This window comes from Chaetodon auriga, chromosome 14, assembly GCF_051107435.1.
Source record: "Chaetodon auriga isolate fChaAug3 chromosome 14, fChaAug3.hap1, whole genome shotgun sequence".
In the NCBI taxonomy this organism is placed as follows: domain Eukaryota; kingdom Metazoa; phylum Chordata; class Actinopteri; order Chaetodontiformes; family Chaetodontidae; genus Chaetodon; species Chaetodon auriga.
The window spans coordinates 1586554-1612003 of NC_135087.1; the positions used below are offsets into that span (position 1 = coordinate 1586554).

The 25450-nt window shown below is 45.7% G+C and overlaps 1 protein-coding gene across 5 annotated transcripts in view; it reads right to left on the bottom strand.

The window, feature by feature from the left end:
• The window catches only part of akap6 (A kinase (PRKA) anchor protein 6), a 170799-nt gene extending 146246 nt beyond the window's left edge, over positions 1 to 24553 (bottom strand). For 3 of the 5 annotated variants that reach the window (XM_076748701.1, XM_076748702.1, XM_076748698.1), the window contains exons 1-3: positions 24289 to 24553; positions 2554 to 2863; positions 1574 to 1745 (exon numbers count right to left, since the gene is read on the bottom strand). In XM_076748701.1, the coding sequence (XP_076604816.1) occupies positions 1574 to 1745; positions 2554 to 2798 (417 nt within the window). In that variant the 5' untranslated portion in view covers positions 2799 to 2863; positions 24289 to 24553. Of the gene's footprint in view, positions 1 to 1573; positions 1746 to 2553; positions 2864 to 13659; positions 14769 to 15384; positions 15541 to 24288 lie in introns of those variants that run through there. The other 2 variants (XM_076748700.1, XM_076748699.1) reach the window with 2 other exon arrangements.
• Between the last annotated feature and the right edge of the window lie 897 nt (positions 24554 to 25450).

Below are 25450 nucleotides of genomic sequence, written 5' to 3' on the forward strand. Positions count from 1 at the left end.
TGTGTTTGAAGCTCTGCTGCGTTCATGGCGGCCAGTGACTCAGCTGCAGACGCACATCTCCGACAGGAAGTAGAAAACATTCTCCTCACTTTCCATCAGCGAGCTGCGCCTCCTGGTCTGAGTGTCTGGAGCTGTTACTGCGTACACGACTGCTGCTGCCATGTTTTATTCACACACACACACACACACACACACACACACACACACACACACACACACACACACACACACACACAGAGCAAAGTGGTGCAGAGAGGAGAGCTAAAAACAGCAGAGAGGAGAGCAGAGAGGAGGAGATCTCCTGAAATACAGACACACCACAGAAACAAAGCGAGCAGCCTGACGAAGAGGAAACATCTGAGTCACCGAAGGTAAAAAATAAACACTCATCAATAAGAGATCCTCCATCTGTGTGAATGAACCAGTGAGTGGATGAGGGATGGATGGATGGATGAGAGATGGATGGATGAACAACGGTTCCTCAGAGAACTTAAACCGTGCTGAGACAGAGTGAAGATCTCATCTGACAGAAGAGGAAATGAGTGAGCGAATGAGTGAGTGAAGACATGAAAAGGATCAACAGTCCGTGTGACACTCAGACATAAAAACGATGCTTCGTCTTTGAGTTTCTCCTTTAAGGGCTGAAGAGAGACACTCGGCTTTCAAGGGATTTCGATTCTTCACAGAGGGAGTGAATCAAACTGCTCTGTCCACCGACCAGACTGAGACGAATCACTTCTTCCTTCTCTTATGTAAAATGCAGAGGAGATGAAGAGGAGGAGTGGAGTCTGATGATGAAGAACCAAACGCTGACGCTCTGGGTCTGGGAGGCTGCACGCTCACTTGAGTTACATAAATAAATCAACAGTCGATTGCGTGACCTGTGGAAGCCGTTACATAACGCCGAGGCCGTGGAGAGAGGAAGGGTATTATGGGTAATTTGCTGCCTGGGGTCAGACGGTTGAATCGACTGATGTTCATGAACGCAACACAAAGCTGCTGAGAGGCATCAATACATGTTTGTCTGGTGGAATTGTTGGACTGGCGTTGGACACAGAGGTCAAACTGGCGGAGACGAATGTCCTTTCATTCAGAAGTCGAGTTCAGACCTTTTCAAGTCAACTTCAACAAGACTGAAGTCCTCTTTGGATCCAGAAAAGGTTGAAAAGCTTTGACTGTGGGCCAACATGCACTGGCATCTCTTCCTCCTGAGTTTTTATGCACCTGCCATCGCGGACGCTTTAATCTCAGCTCTGTGACTGCGTCTGATGCTGATCAGAGGGACGTCCAGCTTTGAAGGTTATTCAATAATGTCAACGCCTACGCTAACGGACACTGCACAGGGGTGTCCACGAGCTGGACAGCAACACAGAGGACGCTCAACATCACACGCTGAGAAGTTTCAGTGTTTAACCTGATGAGGAGAAGCAGCTGCTGCTCACACAACAATAAAAGAGAGACCAGTCCAGCCCAGCACAGACCGTCCCCTGCAGCACTGACAGGCTGGTTAACTGACAGCGACTTGACTCAACACTAACCCGTTCACGGCTGCGGCTGTGAGAAAGACGTTTACCTTGAGCTGCACCAGGTGGACGTCCACGTGTCTGTTGTCACTGTCCTGTCCCACGGAGTGCGACAGCTGTGTGACTCTGTCGCTGGTCGCTCTCAGCCACGTCTCGATCTCCGGCAGGTGGAGGACGACCTTCCAGTCAGCTCCGGTGTGGAGGGGCGGAGGTTTCTTTGACCTGAAACAACACGTGCTGCATGCTGCGTCAAAGCTAAACTGCCACCATCACACTGTACAGCAGCAACTTAACCGATAACCCACCAACCTCACACACCCCAATATCCCAGTGTTTCATATTCATCTGCAATATTGCACACACTGTCTATTGTTTACATTATTTATCATCTACAAATGTACATTTTTTTTGGAACTACTGTAAATACTTGTTTATGTACTTAGTTATATTGTATTTTTATTATATCATAATACTATATAATATGCATTATACAGTATAATACATATTATATAACTATATATTTAGTTATACTTAGTTATATTTTTAACAAACTGCTGTTATTCTTGTTTCTATATTTTGTTACATTTTTAAACAATTGTTGTAAATAGTTTGTCTGTATGTTTAAATTGTTACTGCAACAGAGTCATTTCCCGATCGGGATCAATAAAGACACAGTCTAAGTCTGTTGGTTCGGCCTCCAACACAGCTCAGGTTTCTCATGTGTGTAATTGCCCCCCCCCCCCCCCCCCCCCCCCCGCTTTAGAGTGAACAAATGTTTACTGACGACCCTTCTATCACAGTTTGCATGAAGTTCAACCAAACATTCACGTTCCCTCCTCAGACTGTTTTATCTGACCTGTTTGTAAAGACTGACAGACGTGAAGTCATCCAGTATTTCATCATCTAAAAGCTGATATTAGAAATTCAGAAGTCCCTTTGGGAGTCCTGGACCACTGCCTGACGTTATTTGACCAACTGAAAAACACAGAAGTCAAAAGACGAGTCATCATCATCGTGGATGATCTGTTACCTCCGGGAGGGGTCACGAGCCAGGTGAGGTCCTCCCCCAGTGAGGCTGTCTCGGCTGGGGCCGGGGCCGGGTGAGGAAGCCCCGTCCTGGCACTGATGCTCCGGGTCCAGGCTGAGAGGGTCTGTGGTGACCACAGCAGAGGAGGTGGAGGTGTCAGGGTCAAGGGTCGGGGTGACGGGGGTGACGGAGGTGACCATCGGGGACGGTGGTTCAGGGGCCACAGGCGAGAGAGCGACGATGCTCATGGTGTGAGAGCGGGAGAGAGACCAGCAGGATTCCTAACGTGGTGGACGAGCCTCATTGGAGTGAACTGGAGAAAGAGAGAGAGAGAGAGAAATACGTAGAGGTCAATCAAAACATGACCGAGATGAAGACATCAGGAAAGAAAAGAAGAATGAGGGAGGAAAGGAAAGGAAAGGAAAGGAAAGGAAAGGAAAGGAAAGGAAAGGAAAGGAAAGGAGGAATAAATAAGACAGGGAAGGAGGACAGAGGAAACTTCTAATAATGACACTGAAAGGGCAACAAACTAATCTGATTGGCTGTTCAGGGCCAATAAGAGCGACTGTGCTGCAGTACGACAATGAAACGCTGATTTTACTCTTCATCAGTACAAAAACACATTGTGTGTACATCTGTGTGGTGTGTGTACGATCACTGTCGGGTGTGAGAAAAACACCTGTCTGGAACATTCCACAGGTAAACGGGTTCACTGGTAACAGGTGAGAGTGTCATAATCGGTGGGAAAGATGCATCGTTTGCCATCATTCTTACGGAGTCGTATGAATTTGGATGTTGCACAGTCCAGATTCCAGCGATGCTGAGTGTTAAAGTCACTGTGTGGGTGTAACTCAGGTCCTCTCAGAGCAGCTCTGCTCACATGCATGTGTGTAACTACAGTCCATCATCAGCTCCGGAGGAAAGACGAGCTGCAGATCAATGTGCTGGAGGAGACTGCACACACACACACACGCACACGCACACGCGCACACACACACACACACACACACACACACACGCAGAGATCAGAAACAAACTAAAGCAGGAAATCAAGCTGGAACATCTCAAATCTTTGAAAACAGTCTGCAGTGAACAAAGCTGCAGAGTAAGAGAGGACACTGAGGTCATGTCCTCGGTGACAGATCAAATCCATGATCAAATCCGTTTGGGTGTCGCTTTCAACCTTTTTAACGACAGCAGCCAAGTTCCCCTTCGACCCTTCAGCAAGTTCACAGCTTCAACATCACTGAGTTACAGAATAATCTGAGTCTGTTTCATCCAACCGCAACCAAAACAGAACCAAAGTGTCATCAGAACGTGTGAAAGTCTCCGTATCATCTTATCTCACACCAAACACAACACTTAGCGAGCTCAAGCCTGATCCTGAGTCTGCTGTGAAGCACTTACCACCAACAACACCACAACAACCACCAACCACGACTAAAAACTAATAAAGAAAAAATAGGCAAACCCAATGAACCCACGAACAGTCACAGTTTGGTAACAGTTTGGTTTCGTCTGTCCAGGTGTTGGAGCCTGCACAAACGACCACAGCATGGCTGAACGTCCTAAAAACAATCGTCTGTATCGTAAAAAGAATCATCTTCAGGCTGTGGACAGGATGGACGGATAAAGAAAGAAGATGAAAGCATGAACAAAGAAAGAGAAGATGAAAAACTGTGGTTTCAGCAGCTGTTTGTTGATGAAACACTGACTGAACGCAGCGTCTACACAGTCCAGCCTCACAGTGAAGCTGCCAGGTTTGAGCTCTGGAACGAGATCGACAACAAAACCCGGCCGGCTGCAGCTGCGTGGTCTGATCAGATCCACAGATCAGAGATCAGCCACAGCTCCAGACCCGTCGACGAAGCAGCTCGGGATCACAGAGGAGGACTTCAGGAAGTCCAGGAGCCTGACAGGAGAAACTGGAGCTCTTCAGCAGAATTAAAGGAAACTGTGATCAAACAGCTAAAGATGCTGGAGTTCACCTCAAGAACAGAGGAGAAGAAGAGTCAGATGATGAAGAGGAAGAGCAGAGCCAGAGAGGAGCTGAAGAAACAGTCCAGCATGTCCCACAGCGGATCAACACGAGAACCAGAAGGCAACCTAAACTCTGAACCCTGATCTGATCCACGACCTGTCCAGGCCGACAGTCAGAGACGGTCCTGGTCTGACACTGAAGTCTGCAGTGTTTCCCAGAGCAGAGCAGAGCGGAGAGAAATCCCTCTGCGCTCAACCAAGAGCCGAATCATCCACCAATCGTACGTCCCTCAACTGACTGGAGCAGAGCTGTGAGATGTGACTCAGCATCACAGCTTGGCCTCAGTTGGTAAATCTGAACTTGAATCACAGAGAATCAGATCAAGCTGCACTTTATTATCAGACTCCTCAGAAATCTGTCGTGCATCACATGAATCGGCTCTTTCTGTGGGAGACATGGTGTTCTGACAGCTCGGCTGGGGAAACACCTCCAAACACCTTTTCCAGGTGGACTCGGGTACAGTTTCTCAATCCACGCCTGCCTTCAGAAAAGGCATTCACACAGGAACCTTTTAAAGCAAATTACTCCTGGACTAAAGTGTCAGTGTGAAAGCATCCTTAAACAGATGACTGCAGAGCATTTAGAGCTTCTCAGTGATCAGACAAGTGGAAAGTGTCCTGCAGACGAGGAGCAGCTCCAACTGTGCTGCAAACACACCGAACTCATATACAGAACACAGGCTTTGTGTATATTTACAGTAAAAACAAAATCTGGATTATTCTACAACAGAACTCTAAAGAGGAAGTCAAACAGGCCTGTCTGCTCCTCCAGAGGAAAGTGCTCATAAACCATAGTGTTAAGAGGTTTCATTTCAATTTCAATAACTTCATTTTACATGAAATCCTGTTTCTAGCACGAAGAGAGCGAGCTAAAGGAATCATAACACTATCAGGAAAAGAGGGGATTACGCCCGGTGAGACATCAGAAAGACGAGCGTTACTGCTGAGTTTCATGAAAGAAAAGTACAGTTTCAAAGTAGAATCAACTGAAAACTGCTTTTCTGTCAAGAGGAACTCGGAGCAGCCGATTGGTTTTGTGCATCGATGCATCACCTGAGGACAGTGTGTGTGTGTGTGTGTGTGTGTGTGTGTGTGTGTGTGTGTGTGTGTGTGTGTGTGTGTGGGACTGAGTCAAGATGAACTGCAGCGTGTGTGTTCATGGCAATGAACGAACATGTCTGTCTGTTTTTTGGTGATGGAGCACAGAGGAAGAACATCCATCAGACGGTGACACTCACAGTGCTGGTTAGCAGAAACACTCCCTGCTGGTCTGAACATTTGCTCCAAAGCTAACGACAGTCCCCTCAGACGCAGCTGTGCTTTGTGTTTGGTGCTAACTAGCAAATGTCAGCATGCTAACACGCTAAACTATGACAGTGAACGTGGCACAGACACCAGCAGGCTAGCGTGGCGATGGAGGCGAGCGCAGGCTTACAGAGCAGCTCGTGGATGGAGACATTCACAGTGGAGTCCTCACGGCTCAGAGATGTTCTCACTTTGGTCTAAAACTCAAACAAAACACACCACCCACAGTCCCAGCGTACCTCTCCGTCTGCACCAACACTCAGACACATCTTAACCCTCACAGCTCCAATGACAATCAACTCTTTCTCCTTCTCTGTCACTGCTTGTCTGTCTTCATGTCTCACCCTCCCTCTCCGCCGTCGTCCTCTGTGTCTCACACACGGGCTGTCACAGCGTGGCACAGCGCACACGCTCCGTCCACGTGTGTGTCTCCGCCCTTCGTCTCAGCTGTGGATTTAAACCCTTTTAAGCGGCACCAGACGCAGCCAGAACAGACAAATAAAATGTTTTATTCATATTCTCTGAATGAAATATGCATCCAGCTCAGCTCAGCCCGCAGACTTCAGCATTCGTTTCACGCCAACATGAAAACACAACACAGCACTTCAGGGAAAAACAAGAGGAAATATTCGTTATCCATTTCCTGAATTACAGAGTTAAGATAAAAACCCAAAAAACTCTGCAGCTTCAAATCCTGAATGTAAATATTCACCACGTGAACTTCATTCATCTGCTCACGTCATCTCATTTTTCAACAAAAACCATGAATAAAATGTGGCCAAAACACACGAAAAACAGATTAAACAGAGAAATAAGCACGAGCAGAAGAGTCAGTTTCATTAATTCAAATGTAAATCGAACCTCCAAATTGGTGAACGTGTTGTTGATGTTCTCTATAGTTACTTTACTAAAAACTAAAAAAATATCTGCTGCTGGAAAGATTCAGTGGATCACAGCGAGGATGGAGCGAGGTGAACACATGATGGATGAAGGACATGAACACATGGACTCTCTGATTCTGGTTTTCTTCACTCAGAGTCCAGACTGTCTGGAATCAGGGCTGCAGCTCTGAAGCCATGATGCCAAAATGTGACTCCACACACACACTGACTGTAACTGCACAGAGTATTTTCAGTGTGTGTTTGCACTCAGGCCTCATCGTTGTTCAGAGCTAAACAAACAGCAGCAGCGTGTTGCAGTGCGGAGGACTCGGCTCTGCATCGATCGGCGTTAGCAGCAGAGGCAGCGCTGAAGCAGAGAAATGATGTCAGTGGAGCAGCAGAACAAAAAGCAGCCGTGATGAACTGGACCTGCCTGACAGGATTAACGACGGTGACCCAGCTGAGACCAGTTCAGCTCAGGACGCAGGGAGGGTGAGGCTGCAACTTCATTTTAACAGGTCTGACTGAGCGAAGCCCCAACACGCCGTCGACGAAGACCAGAGGTCGTTCACATCCAGCACAGAGACAGTTTCAACGCCCCGCCCCCCGATACACGACCACCTGCCGTCACCTGCCAATACAGAGTCCAACCAAACATCTGTGTCTACAAAGCAGCATAGATGTGCAGTAATAACTAAATATGTACCTGTGAGACAACAGCTGTACTTTACTGACTTTGGCACATCTTATTTTTCATGCTCTCGGGGTCCAGATGGGTCCCAGTACGGATCCTTCAGACTGGCCTGGGAGGCTTGAATAAAAGTCCAGAAGCACTGAAGCTAACTGCTAATGAGACTCCTCTTGAGTTCAGACGCCATCATTAATGTTCATCCACCCTGAGCTGCTCATCAATGTTCACTGTCTGCAACCCGCTCAGGCCTGAAGCATCATTAATATCACTCAACAGTCAGTCCGGCAACGTTTGGTAGAACTTAGAGAAGCTCGATGGGAAGTCATGCGTACTCACGACCCCTCAGCACAGTTTACTTCAGTTTCCTGTCAGACTGATACAAAGTGCACTTTAGAAATAAAAGTATCCTGTACTTCCCAAGAGAAAAGTGAGGATTATAGAAAAATCTGGCAAAGACAAACTTAAATTTGTGTCGAAAGAATGTCTTCATTCTGTTTTATCCACTTAATGAAGGAGGGTCCCAACTGGAAACACTCACTTACTTCTTCCTCACTTATTCTCTTATTTATCAAACATTAATCAAATGCTTTCATTTGTTTTTATGTTCCTTAAAATGTTTTATTTTTGTGTCTTTAATTTCGGTCAAACGTTACGAAGCACTGCTCTGTTTCCTCCTTCCCTGAAACATTACACTGTGACACAGAGGCACTTCCTGTCTGTGAGGCATCAGGATGAGGTCAGCGGGCGCAAACAGACATGATGTCATCAGCACCACCATGACATCATCAGCCACATGACCGCAGGGACGGGGAGGGGCGCGGGGAGGGAGGAACTGCAGGGAGGTGGAGGAGGACGAGTGAAGAGGTCAACAAGGAGACGAGACGAGGAGGCGTGACGCTAAGAAGTATGACAGCAGTGATGAGGATCACATGATCAGACCAGCCTTAATGAGACGATGACGACTGTTCGTAAAGAGCCGCTTTAATGGGTTATTAAAGGCTTTACTGTAAATGAACAGTCCCTGTGAGTCAGACAGCTTTTCATAAATCTGTCATCTTTCACATCAGCTCTTAAAACTCTAAAAATCATATCCTGTATAAACTAAAAACTGGTTCTTATTAAAGTGCTGCTCAGAGGTTCTTTGCATCCGTCTGTCCTTTCCTTTGTCAGCCTGGATGAACCACAGAACATTTTGTTCTCCACGTACAGAACATTGCTTCTTCTGCAGGAAATAACTCTGATATCTAAAGAAGGCTTCCTCCAAGCTGAAAACATGAGCGACCATCCAGAGTCTCATCTCCCTTTTTACCACCGTTAGCTGCTTGATTTTATCCATGTTTAGGTTTTATTTTAAAGTACTCTGTTCAATATAAAATCCAAAACATTTCCAGGATAACTGAGTGATTTCTCTCCAGAGGTGAAACGTCTGTAGACATATTTTAAATATTCAGCTGACCTGCTGTGCACTGATTACAAGACTTAATTGGATTTAATTACCAACAGAACACAGTTTCCATTTTTCCTATAATTAGCAGCAAAGCACATACACACACAGAGCTCTTCCCTGAACAGTCTGATTTATAGTCGGGAGCTTAAAACACAGCGTCACACATCCCGTCATGCTGAACACAGATCAGTCACAAAGATGGCGGCAGGCAGTGAAACACACAGGCTGCAGGTCCACAGCAGAGCGTTCGTGGCTTAACGAGACACTGGACAGTAAACGGGTCATTGTCCCGCAGAGACGTCAACAGGGACGCAGGCCGGACACGTGAGTGCATCACACACACACACACACACACACACACACACACACACAAACACACATCAGTTAAAATGTGTCCGACTGGTCGCAGAGCAGAGCTGACAGATCTGATCGGACGTAAAGACACTGAACAACGAGCTGGTCAAGATCCAGACAGTTTCTCATCTCAGTGAGAAAATCTTGTTCAGGGAAGTTCAACAACTGAGTTTAGACAACTGACGTCACGTCACTGATTGACTGGTTGTGTCTCATAGCAGAGAAGAAGAAGCGTCCTGGAGTCAGAGAGCCTCATACAGGTGTTGTTTACACCTGTACGTGACACCAGCTCTGCCTTCAGTCATCCAAACACACACACATTATGACAAACACACAGCCCTCTCATGTGTGTGAGCTCAGCTGAGCGTTTCCCAGCACACACACCTCAGAGGAAGCGTCCTGTTGAGCGTCCTCTCTGACGTCCAGCCGTCTCCGATGTGGTGATTCAAAGCTCGGCGGCTGTTTGTGAATCAGCAGTCTGAAGTCTGACTGTTTACAGGGGATCTGATTCATCTGTCTTTTGTGAGATTAAAGCTGAGATTAAAGCCACGCGGGGAAAGATTTTTATGTAACGCAGCAGCTGTTTGATCAGATCAAACCGCAGCGTGAGGCTGAGGCAGAGAAAAGGGCTTTTCCACTTTAATCCAAACACAGATTCTACAAATGCTCCTGAAGCAGACGAAGATGAAACGTGTGAGTTTCTTTTTGTCTTTCTTCAGTCGCTGATGTTCCCACCTGAGACCGACCGACTGCAAATGTGTCATTTAATAAAAGTGGTTTATCTTAACGTTGTACAGATCAAATGTGATCAGTTACTGTGAGAAAAACATGGCGGGTCTCATTCAGAAGGACACAGCTGCTGTGATGCGTCAGACACGTGTTTAACCAACATCCAGACCAGATCAGATTCTGGATTGGTGAATGCCAAACGCTGAAGGACTTGGATGAGGATCAGCGCTAATAAAAACTTGATCGGGACTTCCTGAATATTCACCAGCCATGATGGGAAAGGCAGAAAGCAGGAAGCGACAGTCGTTCAGGAAGGCACCTGTATGACGCTGAACATCCATTCGAGCACTGATGAGTTTCCGAGGTGCACCTGAACGCACCATGAAGTCCCCGTCCACGGGTGGAGATGAAAGGATTCTTCTTCTGGATTGCGTCTCAGTTTTCTGTGATGTGTTTGCTGTGAACGTTCGTGTCGCTCTGACAATGTTAAGGTGATTAATCGGTCGATGCAGACGCGTCTCAGAGTTGGACGGTTTAGAGACCTGAGAGGACAAAGTGTCCATGCAAAGGGCTGTCTGACAGTAAAGAGGTGAAAACATCGTAAATACCGGTACACCTGAGCTGATGCTGATTTTTTGGTGGCTGTACACATTTTGCTGCTGATCGTCCGCTGCAGTACTGCAGATAGTACACTGATTAGAATAAGTACCTCATCCGAGCCCACAGGACAAACTCCAACTGTCCCTTTAACAGTATTCTGCACAAGCAGTTGGTCTGTGAAGCTGTGAACAAGCAAATCCTCACAGACATGTTTGATCTTTGTTGGAATCATCTCTCACAGTCGCATTCTTATTACAGCCATTTTGGAATTGCTGATTTTTGATTTCATCTGAATTTGCTGAGGCTAATGTGTTGCTAATACAGTGTTTTACAAACACAGCTTGACGTGGTGTCTCACAGGAAGACAAAGCTTTTCTGCAGCACAACGACAAACTGGTGGAAGAAGGTTTATCTGAAGCCACACCCACAGCACACGCTCCACCCGCAGACAGGATTCAGGGTGAACTCAGCTCTGCCGGCTTCATGCTATGAATGATTTACAGCCAACCAAACGCTGTGTTACTGTTAATGGTGGAAGGAGAGGGCGCCGCTGTGATGCCGGGACTTAAAATAACTGAGGAGAGGTCGACGTGGAGACACAAAACACAGCCACGAGACAGGCTGCAGTCACTGTGTGTGTGTGTGTGTGTGTGTGTGTGTGTGTGTGTGTGTCTCAGGGGTCTTCCAGCCCAGCCCTGGGATGAATAATGTATCACAGAGGAGGAAGATGTGTTGGAGGATCCTCTGCTCCTGCTCGTTAATCTTTCCTTCTGTCTCTGTATCATGTTTCTGACCGAGAAGATGGAGAACAAGGTTAAACAACAGTCACGCGCTGTGGCCACATCCACCTTCTGAATCTCCGCCTGCACCACCAAGACTGATGCAGAAGACAGTGAGAAAAGGACGCAGGAAGAAGGCAGAGAAATATCTGTTAATATGAAGTGAAATCAGAGCGCTGAAGGCCGATTTATGAGGCTGAAGATCAACGTTAAACTTCATAAAACTCTATGTTTGCCACCAAAATCCATATTAGAGAGGAGAGGAGTGTAGGGCCAGCAGCGACGGGCTGTTATGGACATTTGTGTCCCGAGCTTCACCTCTCAAGGTTCAAGCCAGGCTGTCCTCACGTCCTGATGACATGCAGCTCGTTCAGGCCTCCCTGAGACGAGCGCCTGCAGACGCAGCGCAGGGCTTACAAACCAACATGATCGCTGCTTCAAAGCACAGCTAACATTCACCTGAATGAAGCTACAATCAAATATTAATGACGGCCAGATAACGAGGTCAGTAGATTCATGATATGGAAATGTACTTTTTTTTTCTTTGATTACCAGTGAAAGAAATCAACATGAAAAGTCATTAAAAAAAATTATTTTATATATTTTTAAAATTCAGTTTCTTCTTTAACCTGCTGGATTTTCAGTGTCCTTATTTTAATGTCAACTTTACTCCACTCACTGAAGAGCTTTACTACTTATTTTGACTTGATTTATTTATGAGAATTAAACATGTTATTCAGTTTTTTAAGGATTTAATTACTTTCTAACTTAATACCTTCCTGCAATTAATCAATAACTGTTTCTTCCAACACTGTGTGCACAACCTTAAATGATTACCAGCATTATATCCGCTCCTCTGTGCATGACATCACATTATATTACATTATATTATATTACCTCGCTCCACTTTCCAGTCTGGATTCCCACTGGGACCAGGCCAAACCATTAGTGTGTGGAGGCCATGTTTTTTCCTGGGTAATTATGGGTAATATTACAGCGCAGTATTGCTGACGTTATCGGACACAAAGTGATGTGAAAAAAGCAGAGCTGCACACATCCTGCAGGACAACTTCAACCATCGATCACATTCAGCGATGATGAACGTTCCACCTTCATCTATCTGAGCCGATCACCGTTTCACTCTGTGACTCAGGCTTTACAAGCCGATAAAAGGTACTACTGCAGAGAGAGAGGGGGGGGGGGGGGGGGGGGGAGAGAGGGAGAGAGGGAGAGAGAGAGAGAGAGAGAGAGGGGGTGAGAGAGAGAGAGAGGGAGAGGGGGAGAGAGAGAGAGAAAGAGAGAGAGAGAGAGAGAGAGGGAGAGAGAGAAAGAGGGGGGGAGAGAGAGAGAGAGAGAGACAGACAGACAGACAGAGAGAGAGAGAGAGATCGAACCAAAGGACGTTCTCCCACTGACACTGGTTGTTTTGTCCTGGAAATCTATGACATCTTACACTCCGTCTGTTTGTGTGCAGTCACTTCAGGAACAACATGTGACTGCACTGCAGGTGGACGACAGAGATCCACCTTACAGCTACAATCAAACCGTCTGATTGGTTCACTCTGAACCTGATCAATGACGCAGGGACGCCGACAGCAAGCTGACTGATCAGAGAGGGTTTGCATCTAGTTTCTAGATGAAGGTCTTTGTTTCTGAATGTCATTTCATTCCATTCATCAACGAGAGAAATGATCAAATTACAAAACATCTTTGTTAACTTTCAGCCTAAATCCAAATATTGATATATCAAAGTTTAAAAATCCTCCTGAGGCTGGTTTATCAGCTGTATAATGTTTTCTACACTTCAGTTAAGGTAACATTTTTAGCAATAATATCTCAGAAAAGCTTATCAAAGAGTTTTGACATGAATTTGACATTTATTTTAAAAATCTGTCTTTGTTTTCTAAGACTAAGACTTTATCTGAAGGTAAAAATAACAGATTTATGGACTAAATTCATCTACAATCCTCGTGAAAATCAGAAGCAGCAGCGACAAAACAGACCAAACCATGAAAACCTGCAGGACATCAATGTTTATGAAAAGGTAAATGACTTTAACAAAGTCAAGGCTCCTGAAGTCGACGCCAACGAGCTGATCAGGAGGAACATGTGGAGGGTGCCAAACATGTGAGCAGGACTTTTCTGCATTAATGTTATAATGTAATGTCATGCTAAACGCAGAAACAATAGATGTACACACAGAACGAAGGAAGGAAGAAATTAATGAAATTTCTATGATTACTATTAATCCATGAGGACTTTCAAGACAAAATACATTCATACCAGCTGGGATCAAGCCGGGAGTGCAGCGAGTACATTTCCAAACAACAGAGAAAGTCCAAAAACAACAACCAGAGCATCTTTCAGGGTCCAGTCTTCAAAATTCATAAATCCTTCGCTGTAGAATGAAACTCCAAACCAACTACAACATTCTCCAGCGTTAAAAGCGTAAACAGCATAAAGAAAAGCAACAGAACACATCAAACACTGACTGAACTGGGAACAGTGGTCGTCTTTGTCTCAGCACAGACGCAGACAGAGCAGAGAGACACCAGAGTCCCATTTCCACCGTCATGTGTCCTCTGACTCAGTCAGTGTTCTGAGACACGTCCACTAACCCGAACTTCACCTGAAGATGATGAAACGTGAAGGCGATATGTTTGAGTACATGTCAGACGATGAAGAGCAGAGCAAGCAGGAACAAACTGGGCTGATGGGAAACGCCACGAGGAAACATACCATTAAATGGAAAGATAACAAACTGGCGCAGAGCAGAGGATGTAAACAACAACAACAACAACAACAACAAAACACAAACACACACACACAGACACACAACAGCACACCTGACTGAAAGCGACAGTTTCTACTGCCTCTCTGAGTCCCACAGGTCATCTCTTCCTCAGGTTTCTTCATCACACACTCTGCTCTCACAGTGTTTTAGAGGGAATGAAGGTTGTTTTAACCTTGAAAACTCTGATGTGATGTTGGATGATTAAAGTGGTTTTTATGGGCGACGACAGAGAAACAAAGATTAACTCAACCAGCCGAACGTGACATATTCACTGCCTGCATCACGACAAACTCTCTTTTAAAGACAGAATTTAAGATAAGATAAGATAAGATAAGATAGATAAGACTTTATTGATCCCAGACCAGGGAAATTAGGTCTTACAGCCAGAAAGTACACAGGATATAGAATAGAAAAACGACTATGTATGTGTACATTAATACTAAATGCTGCAAAAATCCAACTACCCATAAAAAGTCCGATTATCAAAATTCTTATGAGGAAAACTACTCATGTCATCTGCTGTATTACACTTGAGAAATACTGAGACTGTGTATATGCACAATATATGCAGTTCATAAAAATACCGTACTGCCAATATGGATAACAAACAGTGTTTTTGCAGGATGCATTTACATTAGTTTTAGGTCACTTCCATAAGACTTGAGTTTAAATGAGATTTATCAATATTAATCATACCAGTCTGACTGATATGATTAATATTAATAAATCTCATCTTTAGTCGATTTCATCCCTTCTTGTAATTAAATTAACTTCTATTGAGACATGGCAGCCTGACAGGAATCAAAGAAAACTTTATTAACACAGACCTGGCTGACACAGCAGCAGTGGAGGTTACCAACAGACCAGAGGGAAACTAGCTAAAAAAAAAAAAAAAAAACACAACGCAAGAGAAGGAGGTGACGGTCACCGTGAGATACTAAACGAAGCTCCTGTGGATAAAATGAGGAAATACACGTTGTGGAGCCCACTGGCGGGCTGGAAGAGCATTTCCTGCGTGTTTTTATTCGCGTCTATTCACGTTCACCTTTATACATAAAAAAAAAAAAAAAAAAAAAAAAAAACCGCCGTTCGAAAGCGAAGATGGACTCGACAGATGCAAACCATTTCAAGATTCAGTCACAACCGGAAGCACAGTGAATGCCAACAGCAGACAAACAAACATTTAAAACTGACGCAACATGGAGGCAACTCACCAGTATGTTCGTCAGTGATCCACAGATCGATAACACTCCGACAAAACCGCTCTGGAAACACCCACAAACGTCCAGAAGATCCACTGCAGTCCAAATATTTAGTCCGAAACATGATAATAATCCACAGAAAGATGTTTGATCCGCTCAGGTTAGCAGGCGACCTGCTCCTCCTCCGCTAGTTCTCTGTGTTTCCCGCGTTACAGTTTCCGGAAATGATCTGCCATATGAGGCCTAGCAACCAGAGGAGCCAATCACAGTCTGAGTTGAACAGAAAGGCCTCCTTCTCTTCAGTGAGTGACGCGCCAATCAAAGCCGACTTTGAGATGACTGACGGTTTCAATAGCCAATGAAATTCTGAACACGCGATGCAGTTTCAGTAAAGCTCCAGACGCAAATACGGATATTACAGAGAATTTGAAGCGATGAATGGCAACAATATAAAGATATATCGCCAAAATATAGGTATAAATTTTGAATATGGATGTCCAAAATTTGGATTTCACAGTTATCAATATAGATATTTACGGAGATAAATATTTTTTTGTCAGAGAACGGCTGCATTTAATAAAATAAACATTTTAAAAATTGCATTTGCAAAAAAATGCATCTCTTCACTTCATTACTTCTTTGACATGATGGCACACAAACAGCAGGACTTTGCATCACCTGGGTCACAGGTGTCTTAAAAACGACAGAGCACAGGTGACGTGACCAACGACCAAGAATTAAAATGAACATGGAGTAAAGACCCATAAAGACACGTCCGTCAGTGCTGAGAAACAAACCCGCTGGCCTGGAATCATCACTCAGCATCTTGGTATCTGCTGCTGGCCGGGCGGCCTGCTGCATTTTGTCAGATAACTGGTCGATTTCTCTCTGTGTGTGTGTGTGTGTGTGTGTGTGTGTGTGTGTGTGTGTTCAATAATGTATTTCCCACAGATAACGGCCTCCCTGCCTCTCTGTGACAGAAACTGGCTGATTGAACCAACTTGGATGAAACCGGATGGCCGATTAAAAACAATGACAAATTAATTTTAATAAAACACGTCTACAGATATAAATGAGCCACAGAGGTGAGAGACAATCAGGAGAGTGCAGGTGGTCCTGTATTAGTCTCTGATCACCTGCTCGTCGCACATGAGGCCAGGAAATCCTGATCTGAGCTCGTGTTGAGGAGCTGCAGTGACGCTGAGGAACGAACCACAGCTGAACATGAAGGACTCAGACTTCACCACCTGTCTGCTCGTGTATTCCTTCATTTGCCTGTATGATTTATTTCCTTGTCTTTTCCATATTAAATTTATCATTAATTTTCTTCCCTGTGTATTTTTTGTTATTTCCCTCTTTGAAGAATAATTTGCTCTTACATGTTTACCTTAAATATAAAACCTCAGTATTTCCTGACTGACACCCAACCTGCCTCATTGCTGTGGTCTTGAAATTGAATTCAGTTCATTTATTAATAGAATATAGATGCATTTAATTCCATTTATCGAATCAACCCAGCGGTTTATTTCTGTGTTGTTGGCTGAATTGTTTGTTGGGGTAAATCAGACGTTTTGTTCTCTGTTCTGTGCTGAGCGACAGTCAGAAACAGGAACTGAGCGCTGAGTGTTTGCTGCCACACCCTGAGGTTATCGACACACAGGGAGGAGGAGGAGGAGGAGGAGGAGGAGGAGGAGGAGAAAGAGCAAGCTGAAACAGGAGTGAGTGCCAGGAGAGAAAATGAATAAGAGGACATGGAGAAAAGGCAAGGATGGAGGCAGGGAGGTAAAGAGGGAGGAGAAGAAACATGGAGGACAAGAAAGGAGATAAAGAATAGAGAAATGGGAGGAGTAGAGGAGAGAGAGACGGTGTGAGGTGAGAGGAGATGAGAGAGTCGTAAAACCACCTCCAGATTCTCTGCACGAACACAACCAGGACGTCCAAACTCACGACGAATCATCACTTCATCAATTCCACTTACGGAGTTACGTCTTCCAACCAGGGCAGCAAAAATCATATGAAGCACATGATGTTCACCAGGGAGGCCGACAGCACAGACAGCTAACTACGCTAACAGCAACATGTGCAAGCTAAACTAACAACAAGCTGAAGAAAAGCCGGCAATAACAAACTGGACCAAGAGGACGACTGCATGACGTCAAACTAAAGCTGAAGACTGACTGACCTACAGAGACAAAAAATGTCTTTTCAGTCTCTGACAGTCCAGAAGGAGCGTCAACCTGATCCACCGGTCAGTCACGGCTGGAGCTCTGCTCGGAGACGCCCCAGAAAATCCTGCCAGGACGCCAACCAAAACAAACATGGACGCCAACCAGCGGCATCACTGTTTATATGCTGCGACATTTGTGCTGAAAAGGCCAGAAAAGGAGGAGGGAGCTCAGAGTTTGGTGAGATGGAGGCGTGTGGGCCTGTAGAGTCAGCTGAGTGACCTCAGGTAAAGGTGTTTATCTGCAGGCACGTCTCCTCCAGTGACACGCAGGTGACGCCATCTGTCGCCACAAATAAACAAACACCAGTTTTATCTACTGACGGTGGACACCAACTGACCCAGACTGGGTCGTCACTGCAGGTCAGAATGTCTTTGAAGCTCATCCATCCTGCAGGATGACCAGTAGACGACCACAAAAACTTTATTTTTCCTGCAGCTCAACAAGAGACCCTTTCATTCCTTCTGCATCAAACCTGACCTCAGCGTCTCCATCAGTCACTGTGTCATCACAAAGGTTTAATGCAGCAGACGAAGCCTGTGTGCAGGTCAGAAATCTGTTTGTAGCTACGGCTCATTTACACGACGCTGCTTCATTTATTCAGCCGGGAAAACTGATCAAACTCAGCCAGTTCACGTTCAGCCAGGAGCCTTCAGAAACTTCAACGTCCACAATCGTGAAAACATGTTTATCTCACAGAGTTCAACATGAAAAAGGAGCCAAAATTATTATTATTATTATTGTTATTATGAAGGGCAAAGAAAATGTGAAATGAACACAAACTTAACAGCCACCATCCCCCACATCCAGTCAAACCAATTACCCAACGTGTGTGTGTGTGTGTGTGTGTGTGTGTGTGTGTGTTCGGGGTTACAGTGGTCTATTCTAGAGAGGAGCTGGACAACCCTGAACCCTGAACCTCATACACACACACACACACACACACACACACACACACACACACACACGCACACAGTGGGTGATTTGCTCAATTTAAACATGGGGGATGGTGGGTGATCACTCACACAGACACACACATGCACACGCACACACAGCTGACTGAGTTCCCAGCACCAGTGTGTGTTGCAGGAGGATGGGGGGGGGGTCTCTTGTTGAGTCGGGGGTCTCTCTGAGCTTCATACAGAAGCTTCATTCATGTGTCACACTGGGCTGAACACTGTGACCACATGACATCATGGACTCCATATTCCTTTCAGAAATGTGTCTTTGTGTGATCAATCGATCAATCGATGGAGGAAATGATCAGCTGATTGATCCAGAATGAAAAGAATCATTAGTTTGAGTTAAAATGAGCTCCACCTCAACCAACTCCAACAGGAACATCCTGCTGAGACATGAACGAGGAGACACACTGATCTAAAGACCAGAGACAAGAGGACAACAGACACAGAGACACAATGACCTAAAGACCAGAGACAAGAGGACAACAGACACAGAGACACAATGATCTAAAGAGACCAGAGACAAGAGGACAACAGACACAGAGACACAATGATCTAAAGACCAGAGACAAGAGGACAACAGACACAGATACACACTGATCTAAAGACCAGAGACAAGAGGACAACAGACACAGAGACACACTGATCTAAAGACCAGAGACAAGAGGACAACAGACACAGAGACACAATGATCTAAAGACCAGAGACAAGAGGACAACAGACACAGAGACACAATGATCTAAAGACCAGAGACAAGAGGACAACAGACACAGAGACACACTGATCTAAAGAGACCAGAGACAAGAGGACAACAGACACAGAGACACACTGATCTAAAGAGACCAGAGACAAGAGGACAACAGACACAGAGACACAATGATCTAAAGACCAGAGACAAGAGGACAACAGACACAGAGACACACTGATCTAAAGACCAGAGACAAGAGGACAACAGACACAGAGACACAATGATCTAAAGACCAGAGACAAGAGGACAACAGACACAGAGACACAATGATCTGAAGACCAGAGACAAGAGGACAACAGACACAGAGACACAATGATCTAAAGACCAGAGACAAGAGGACAACAGACACAGAGACACACTGATCTAAAGACCAGAGACAAGAGGACAACAGACACAGAGGACACTTTACTGCATGCAGTACTTTTTAATGATATTATGAGTATTTTTACACTGTGGTATTAGTACTCTGACTGAAGTACCTGAGTGGCTCCTCTAACTCTGCTTCTGTTATCAGTTAACTGGATTTTCTTTTTTCTTTCTTAATTCCTTTTCGAAATCACGATTCATCATCAGCCAAAATGTTTTATTCATGGGATAAAAAACAGACAGAATCATGATTTTGACTCTTTCCACTGAACGAAGAGGGAAACTGCAGATGTAAGAGTCACACAGCACATTGGATTCACTTTGATTATTACGATTAAAAGCATTTTATATTGATTATCTCAGACTACATGAGTCAGTGTAAGTCACCATCAACAAAATGATGAGACGTTCGATGAACAGAGCACTTTCAGGACGTTTTACTGATGTTTTAGGTCAGTAAACGCTTCGTGTCGGTGCTCCCAGTCTGATTTAAAACCTTTTAACAGTGAAATTCTGGATGTTGGATCAGGCGGGTTTGATGACGAGGTGAACCGTGCTGCATCATCCTGACACTACAGCACATCAGCGGCCTCTCCTCTCTGAACCCTCCCTGATGGGGGTGCAGGGCGTCGCCTCTGCAGGGAGACACTGTGGACCAGGACCAGGACACGCTTCAGCATGTCAGCTCTCGAACGAACAGAGGGATGATCACACGACAGACTGAGCTCTGTCTGAAGGTGGCTTTAAAAACAAGAGGCTTTATTCAGCAAATGGCCACTAAAAGACACCTGCTCAGGTAAAACAGTCCAGTCGGACAGAAGGACAGACTGTCTTCAACCAACGTTTTTGTCTTCAACACCTCCAGGTGTGTTTATTCACTGCTTTACAAATGAATTTGACCTGAATTGACTTCAGAAAACAGTAGTAGCTGCTGGCTAATTACAGATGATCCAGAGGGAGTCTGTCCATGTGCAGTGGGAGCTGCAGCTCCAGCCTCACTCATTAACCATCTCTAACGTGTGACTGTGTTAGTGAAGGAAAGGTGCTGTCAGGACACGGGGGACTCAGTGCTGGAGGTGAGGGGCTGGTGGCTGGAGGGGACTGTGGGTAAGTCAGCCGGAAAGTCCTTCTGCATGGCAGCAAAATATTAGAACAACAAATACAGAAGAAGGATGAGAATATGTGAATGTAAGCAGATGGACCTGAGCTGCTTCTTCCAGGGTCCCCACAGGTACAATGAACGTCTTTGGGGAAACCAGCTGAAGGTCTGCAGGCCGACAGCCCAGAGTTTTATCTGCTCCGGTCACGTGATGCACACGAGTGTGGAGTGAGTCTCCTGCATTAATGTCAATCATCCTGCCTGAACGAAGCAGCGTGTCAACAAACAGCAGGAGGCGTTCCACGATAACAGCTGTCCTTTCTGTTCGTCCTCCTGCCCGAACGTTCAGTTCGGTTTCCAGATCAACATGGAGGACGTGGCCTCGACAGAGCGGACAGTCCGTCTGACACGCGACAGGCTTCACGAGACGTCTCAGAAGGAAATGAAGCAGAGTGATGCCGGACCTCAGCTACCAAGACCAAAGAGATATTCACAGATGAATTAGAGACTTGATATGTATGAAGTCACACAAACCGACATGAAGGAGAGTGAGTCTGGGCTGACACCCACAGCAAGGTGGTGGAAAGTTATAGACAAGCCAAAATTAGAAGAAAAACAAGAAGCCCAACACTTCCAGCTAACACGTTAGCCAACGAGCTATCAGTCAACCAGCATCTAAAGCTACAAACAGACCTGACGTGAAGCTGAAACCTACAAAGACTTTTCTAACATCCATTTTTACATCCATACAACAGGAGGTAGAAAGGAGAACACATTCAACAATAAATCACCACAGTCTTATGTATTTATTTCTCCTGCTCATGTAAACTAAAGGTCAAATACTGAATATCAACAACTGTGGTGCAGAATAAGACATCAAACTCCTCCAACACCAGACGCTGCCAACAACAGTCAACAACAGCTGAACAGGCTGGAAGAGGCTCTGAACTAATCATCCCCATCACAGCCTTAAAGATCGGAACGCGTCGTCACCTGAACATGGATGACTCCTCGTTCACAGACTCTGCTTCCAGCTGACATTAACGTGTGTCTTTGGTGATCCGATCACACTTTCTGAGGTGGTCTGCGATGTGTGTGACGCTAATGCGGCCTGATGTGTCCCCGACGAGGACGTAACAGGGACACACCTCGTCAAAGCAGGACGTGGTGCTTGTTTTGGTTACAGTGGACCAAACAAACAAACATGGCAGCACGTCATAACTGTGCAGGACGTCCTCTGAAATCTGGACACAAGTGGACAGCTGGACACATTGGAAAGACATGATGTCACCCTGTGAGATGAAATGTGGTCTGAGTTCAGACCCACAGCAGCAGCACAGAGCAGCTTTCCTCCCTCTTTGTTTCAGATTTAATCCCATGAACCATCTGAAACACGAGACGCCTCCACCCACGTTAGCCTTCCTCGCCTTTCCTCTGACATCTACGCCTGCCTGCAGCCACTCAGCACAGTTCAACAGGCCTGCGGGTCGTGACATCACATCCTGTGGAGTGAGCTGAGCTCGTCCTCTATCAGCTTCCTGCTCTTCATGATGACAACGATGTCGTCACTGTTTGACGCTGCCGTCTCAACAGTTGATCAAAACAGGAAACAGTCAGGCAGCGTCTTTTTAGGACGATTTGCTCTGGCAGGAAGTTTCTTTGATGCCTGGTCCGTCTCACACCACGACACAGAGACATTCATGAAGTGGACACTTCACGTCCTGTGATGAGCAACAATAGAGCTGAAGAACAGTTACTCATCAGCTTCCTCCACGTTTCCCTTCATGCTAACGTTTGTCCCACCAGTGTGTCTCCGGCGGCCGTGCTGAGATTCGGGTGAAGGACAGATGACGTCTGTGAGGACAAGCTGAGCGAGCCTCCTGCTGCCTTCCAAATAAAGACGACTTTCACGTGAACTATTTCACACGTCTCTGAGTTTGACAGCAAGTAAACACAGACAGCAGGAACCTGGACTGAGACCACATGAGGGGAAATGTCAGTCACTTCCTTTCATCACTTCCTTTCCTTTCCTTGCTTCCTCTCGGTTACTTCCAGGGAGGAAACTGGATCAGCCTCCTTCGTCTAATGACGGGACATGTTGGACTAAACTCACTGTTTCCTCAAGACTTTGGACTTTGACAGACAGCGATGCTCCGATAACGAACGAATGATCTAATCTTTAGAGACTTAAAGGACAATAAATCAACTGATTTAGAAGAAAAAATGACCTGTCCAGAAAACTAATGATCATGATCAGACGCTGATCAGAGAAATCTTATCGATCGCATCATGATTTCACTCGACAGTCAGAGCAGCACGTCGGAGCTTTAAAGTTAAAGACGTGGATTTGAGGGAAAACGACATGAAGCAGCCTCGTTACTGCAGGTGTGCTCTGTGTCACCTTTGCTTCCAGGTGAACTGGTTTCATCTGCATAAACTGTTTGTGACCTGTTTGATCGTCTGACTGCTCGTAAGATTTCCTTTCAGTGAGGTCACCATGTTCCCAGAATTCAGCGGGAACGAGCGCGTTGACGTTAACTTCTGGTCACACGGCGTCTTAAACACGACTGAATCTGAAACCGACAATCCAACGATCACTTCAAGCTTCAATGGAGCTTTTTCACTGTGGACTCTTTGACGTGTCACAGCTGGAGAAGCACAGGTGTAATTAATGACTTCAAAAATGGCCGCATTCCATGTAGTTCCAGGGTGTAATGCATTCTAGGTTACAGGGACACTGAATGGAACTGAGCCACCTGTACCTGTACCTGTGACGGGTCTGAACTTCTGCCACTTTGTGTTGTACGAAAGAGTCCAAAACCACAAACCTTCAAAACAGGCAGTCTGAAAGTGTTTCCCCCATTTCTAGAATAAAAGCATCTCGTCCTCCTCACGACAGCATTGAAACACTTCTGCCTCCAGACGTCATGCAGACGAGTTTGTTTGAAGAAAACCCCAAAGTTAAAGCTCCCTGTGTCCCAAATACTCCAGAAACAACACGTCAGACAGGATTTCACCCACATGCAGGAACAATATGAGGTTTTTAACCCAGTGACAGAGACTTAAACCAGTGAGACGGCCAGTATGAAGCAGGCCAGCAGACTGGGAACAGAGGAGAGGTGTTGGCCTCTTTCTGTATGCAGCAGGCAGAGCGAGCTTCTGCAGAGCAGGCCTCCATAACAAAAGCTAGAGAGAGAGAGAGAGAGAGAGGGAGAGAGGAGAGAGAGGGAGAGAGGAGAGAGAGGGGAGAGAGAGGGGAGAGAGAGGGAGAGAGGAGAGACTGGGAGTCACCTCCCTCTGCTTCTGTCTCTCTCTTTATCCTTTTCTCTCTTTCCTTGCATCATTCTGGAAGCGTTAGCATCAGACAGCTCATTAAATCAGCATTCCACGAAGGATTAGGTTTAACACACACACACACACACACACACACACACACACACACACACACACTCTCTCCTCTTTCATATATACAAAGCAGCAGGGAGGTTAGCAGCAGAGAGGCTGAGCGGTACGTACCACATCCCTCTTCTTCTTCTTCTGCTTCTTCTCTTTTAGTCCATCTCGTTCTCTTCTTCTCTTCCTGAGTGACGGATGTTGGAGGATGCAGAGAGAGAAAGTGAGGGAGGTGCCTTTGATGTTGTGGCAATCCCACTGCAGAGAGAGAGAGAGGGAGAGAGAGAGGGAGGAGAGAGAGGGAGGAGAGAGAGATGGAGCTAGCAGAGAGGAGGCTAAAGCTAAAGAAGCCACAGCTCAGTGTGGGACGGTGGGATGGACGGATGGGAGGGATGATGGTGATGATGATGCGGCACCTTTCAGTATGGAAACAGAGGGAGAGGGAGAGAGAGAGGGAGAGTGGGGTGCCCTGTTACCTTGGAAACTGAGATGATGTGATGGAGAAGGTGGAGCTGAGCTCTGATTGGCTGACAGGGTGTGGTGCTCCCCTTCCTGAGGGAGGAGGGGGAGGAGGGGGATGACAGAGCAAAGGCTGGGATGAGAGAAGCAGCTGCTTGCTCTTTTTCTGTGCCGGAGGAGGAAACGCTGCACAGGGACAACTGGGAGCCATCGACGCCCCCAGCTGGTGACTCCTGGAAGTGCAGAGGAGACAAGTCCCTGCAGGACAGACCAGTGCGCCGAGTGTCCCCTGATCAGGACACGGTCAGTGGACAAAACACGTCTGCACTGCAGTTCAACAGATTTTACTTGAAGATGATTCATGAGCCAGAAGTTTAGACAAAGTTTAGAAAAAATCCATGAAAAGTGATGATTGTCTATGGTGCCAGTGGTTACCCACAATGCATCACGGCAGCCTAACATTCTGGAAATGTTACAGCAGCTTGAATGAAGCATCAGTTTAATTCAACCTTTAAATGTGAACATTTGACGTAGACCAAGACTCGATCAATAACCACTGCTTCAACACACAAGTCAGTAATTAAGTAAACAAACAAACAAATTAATTTAGGGCTCCGTACATCAATAACTGATTGTTTGACTCCATTACATGTCTTTTGAAGACATTTTTAAAGGGAAAATTGAAATATATGAATTACAAATAACTTCACATCATTTCCTTCATTTACATGACAAAAAATCAGCTTTCAATCAATCAATCAATCAATCAATCAATCAATCAATCGATATTTTTCACTTCTGATATTACACATGAGCCCGTGGACAT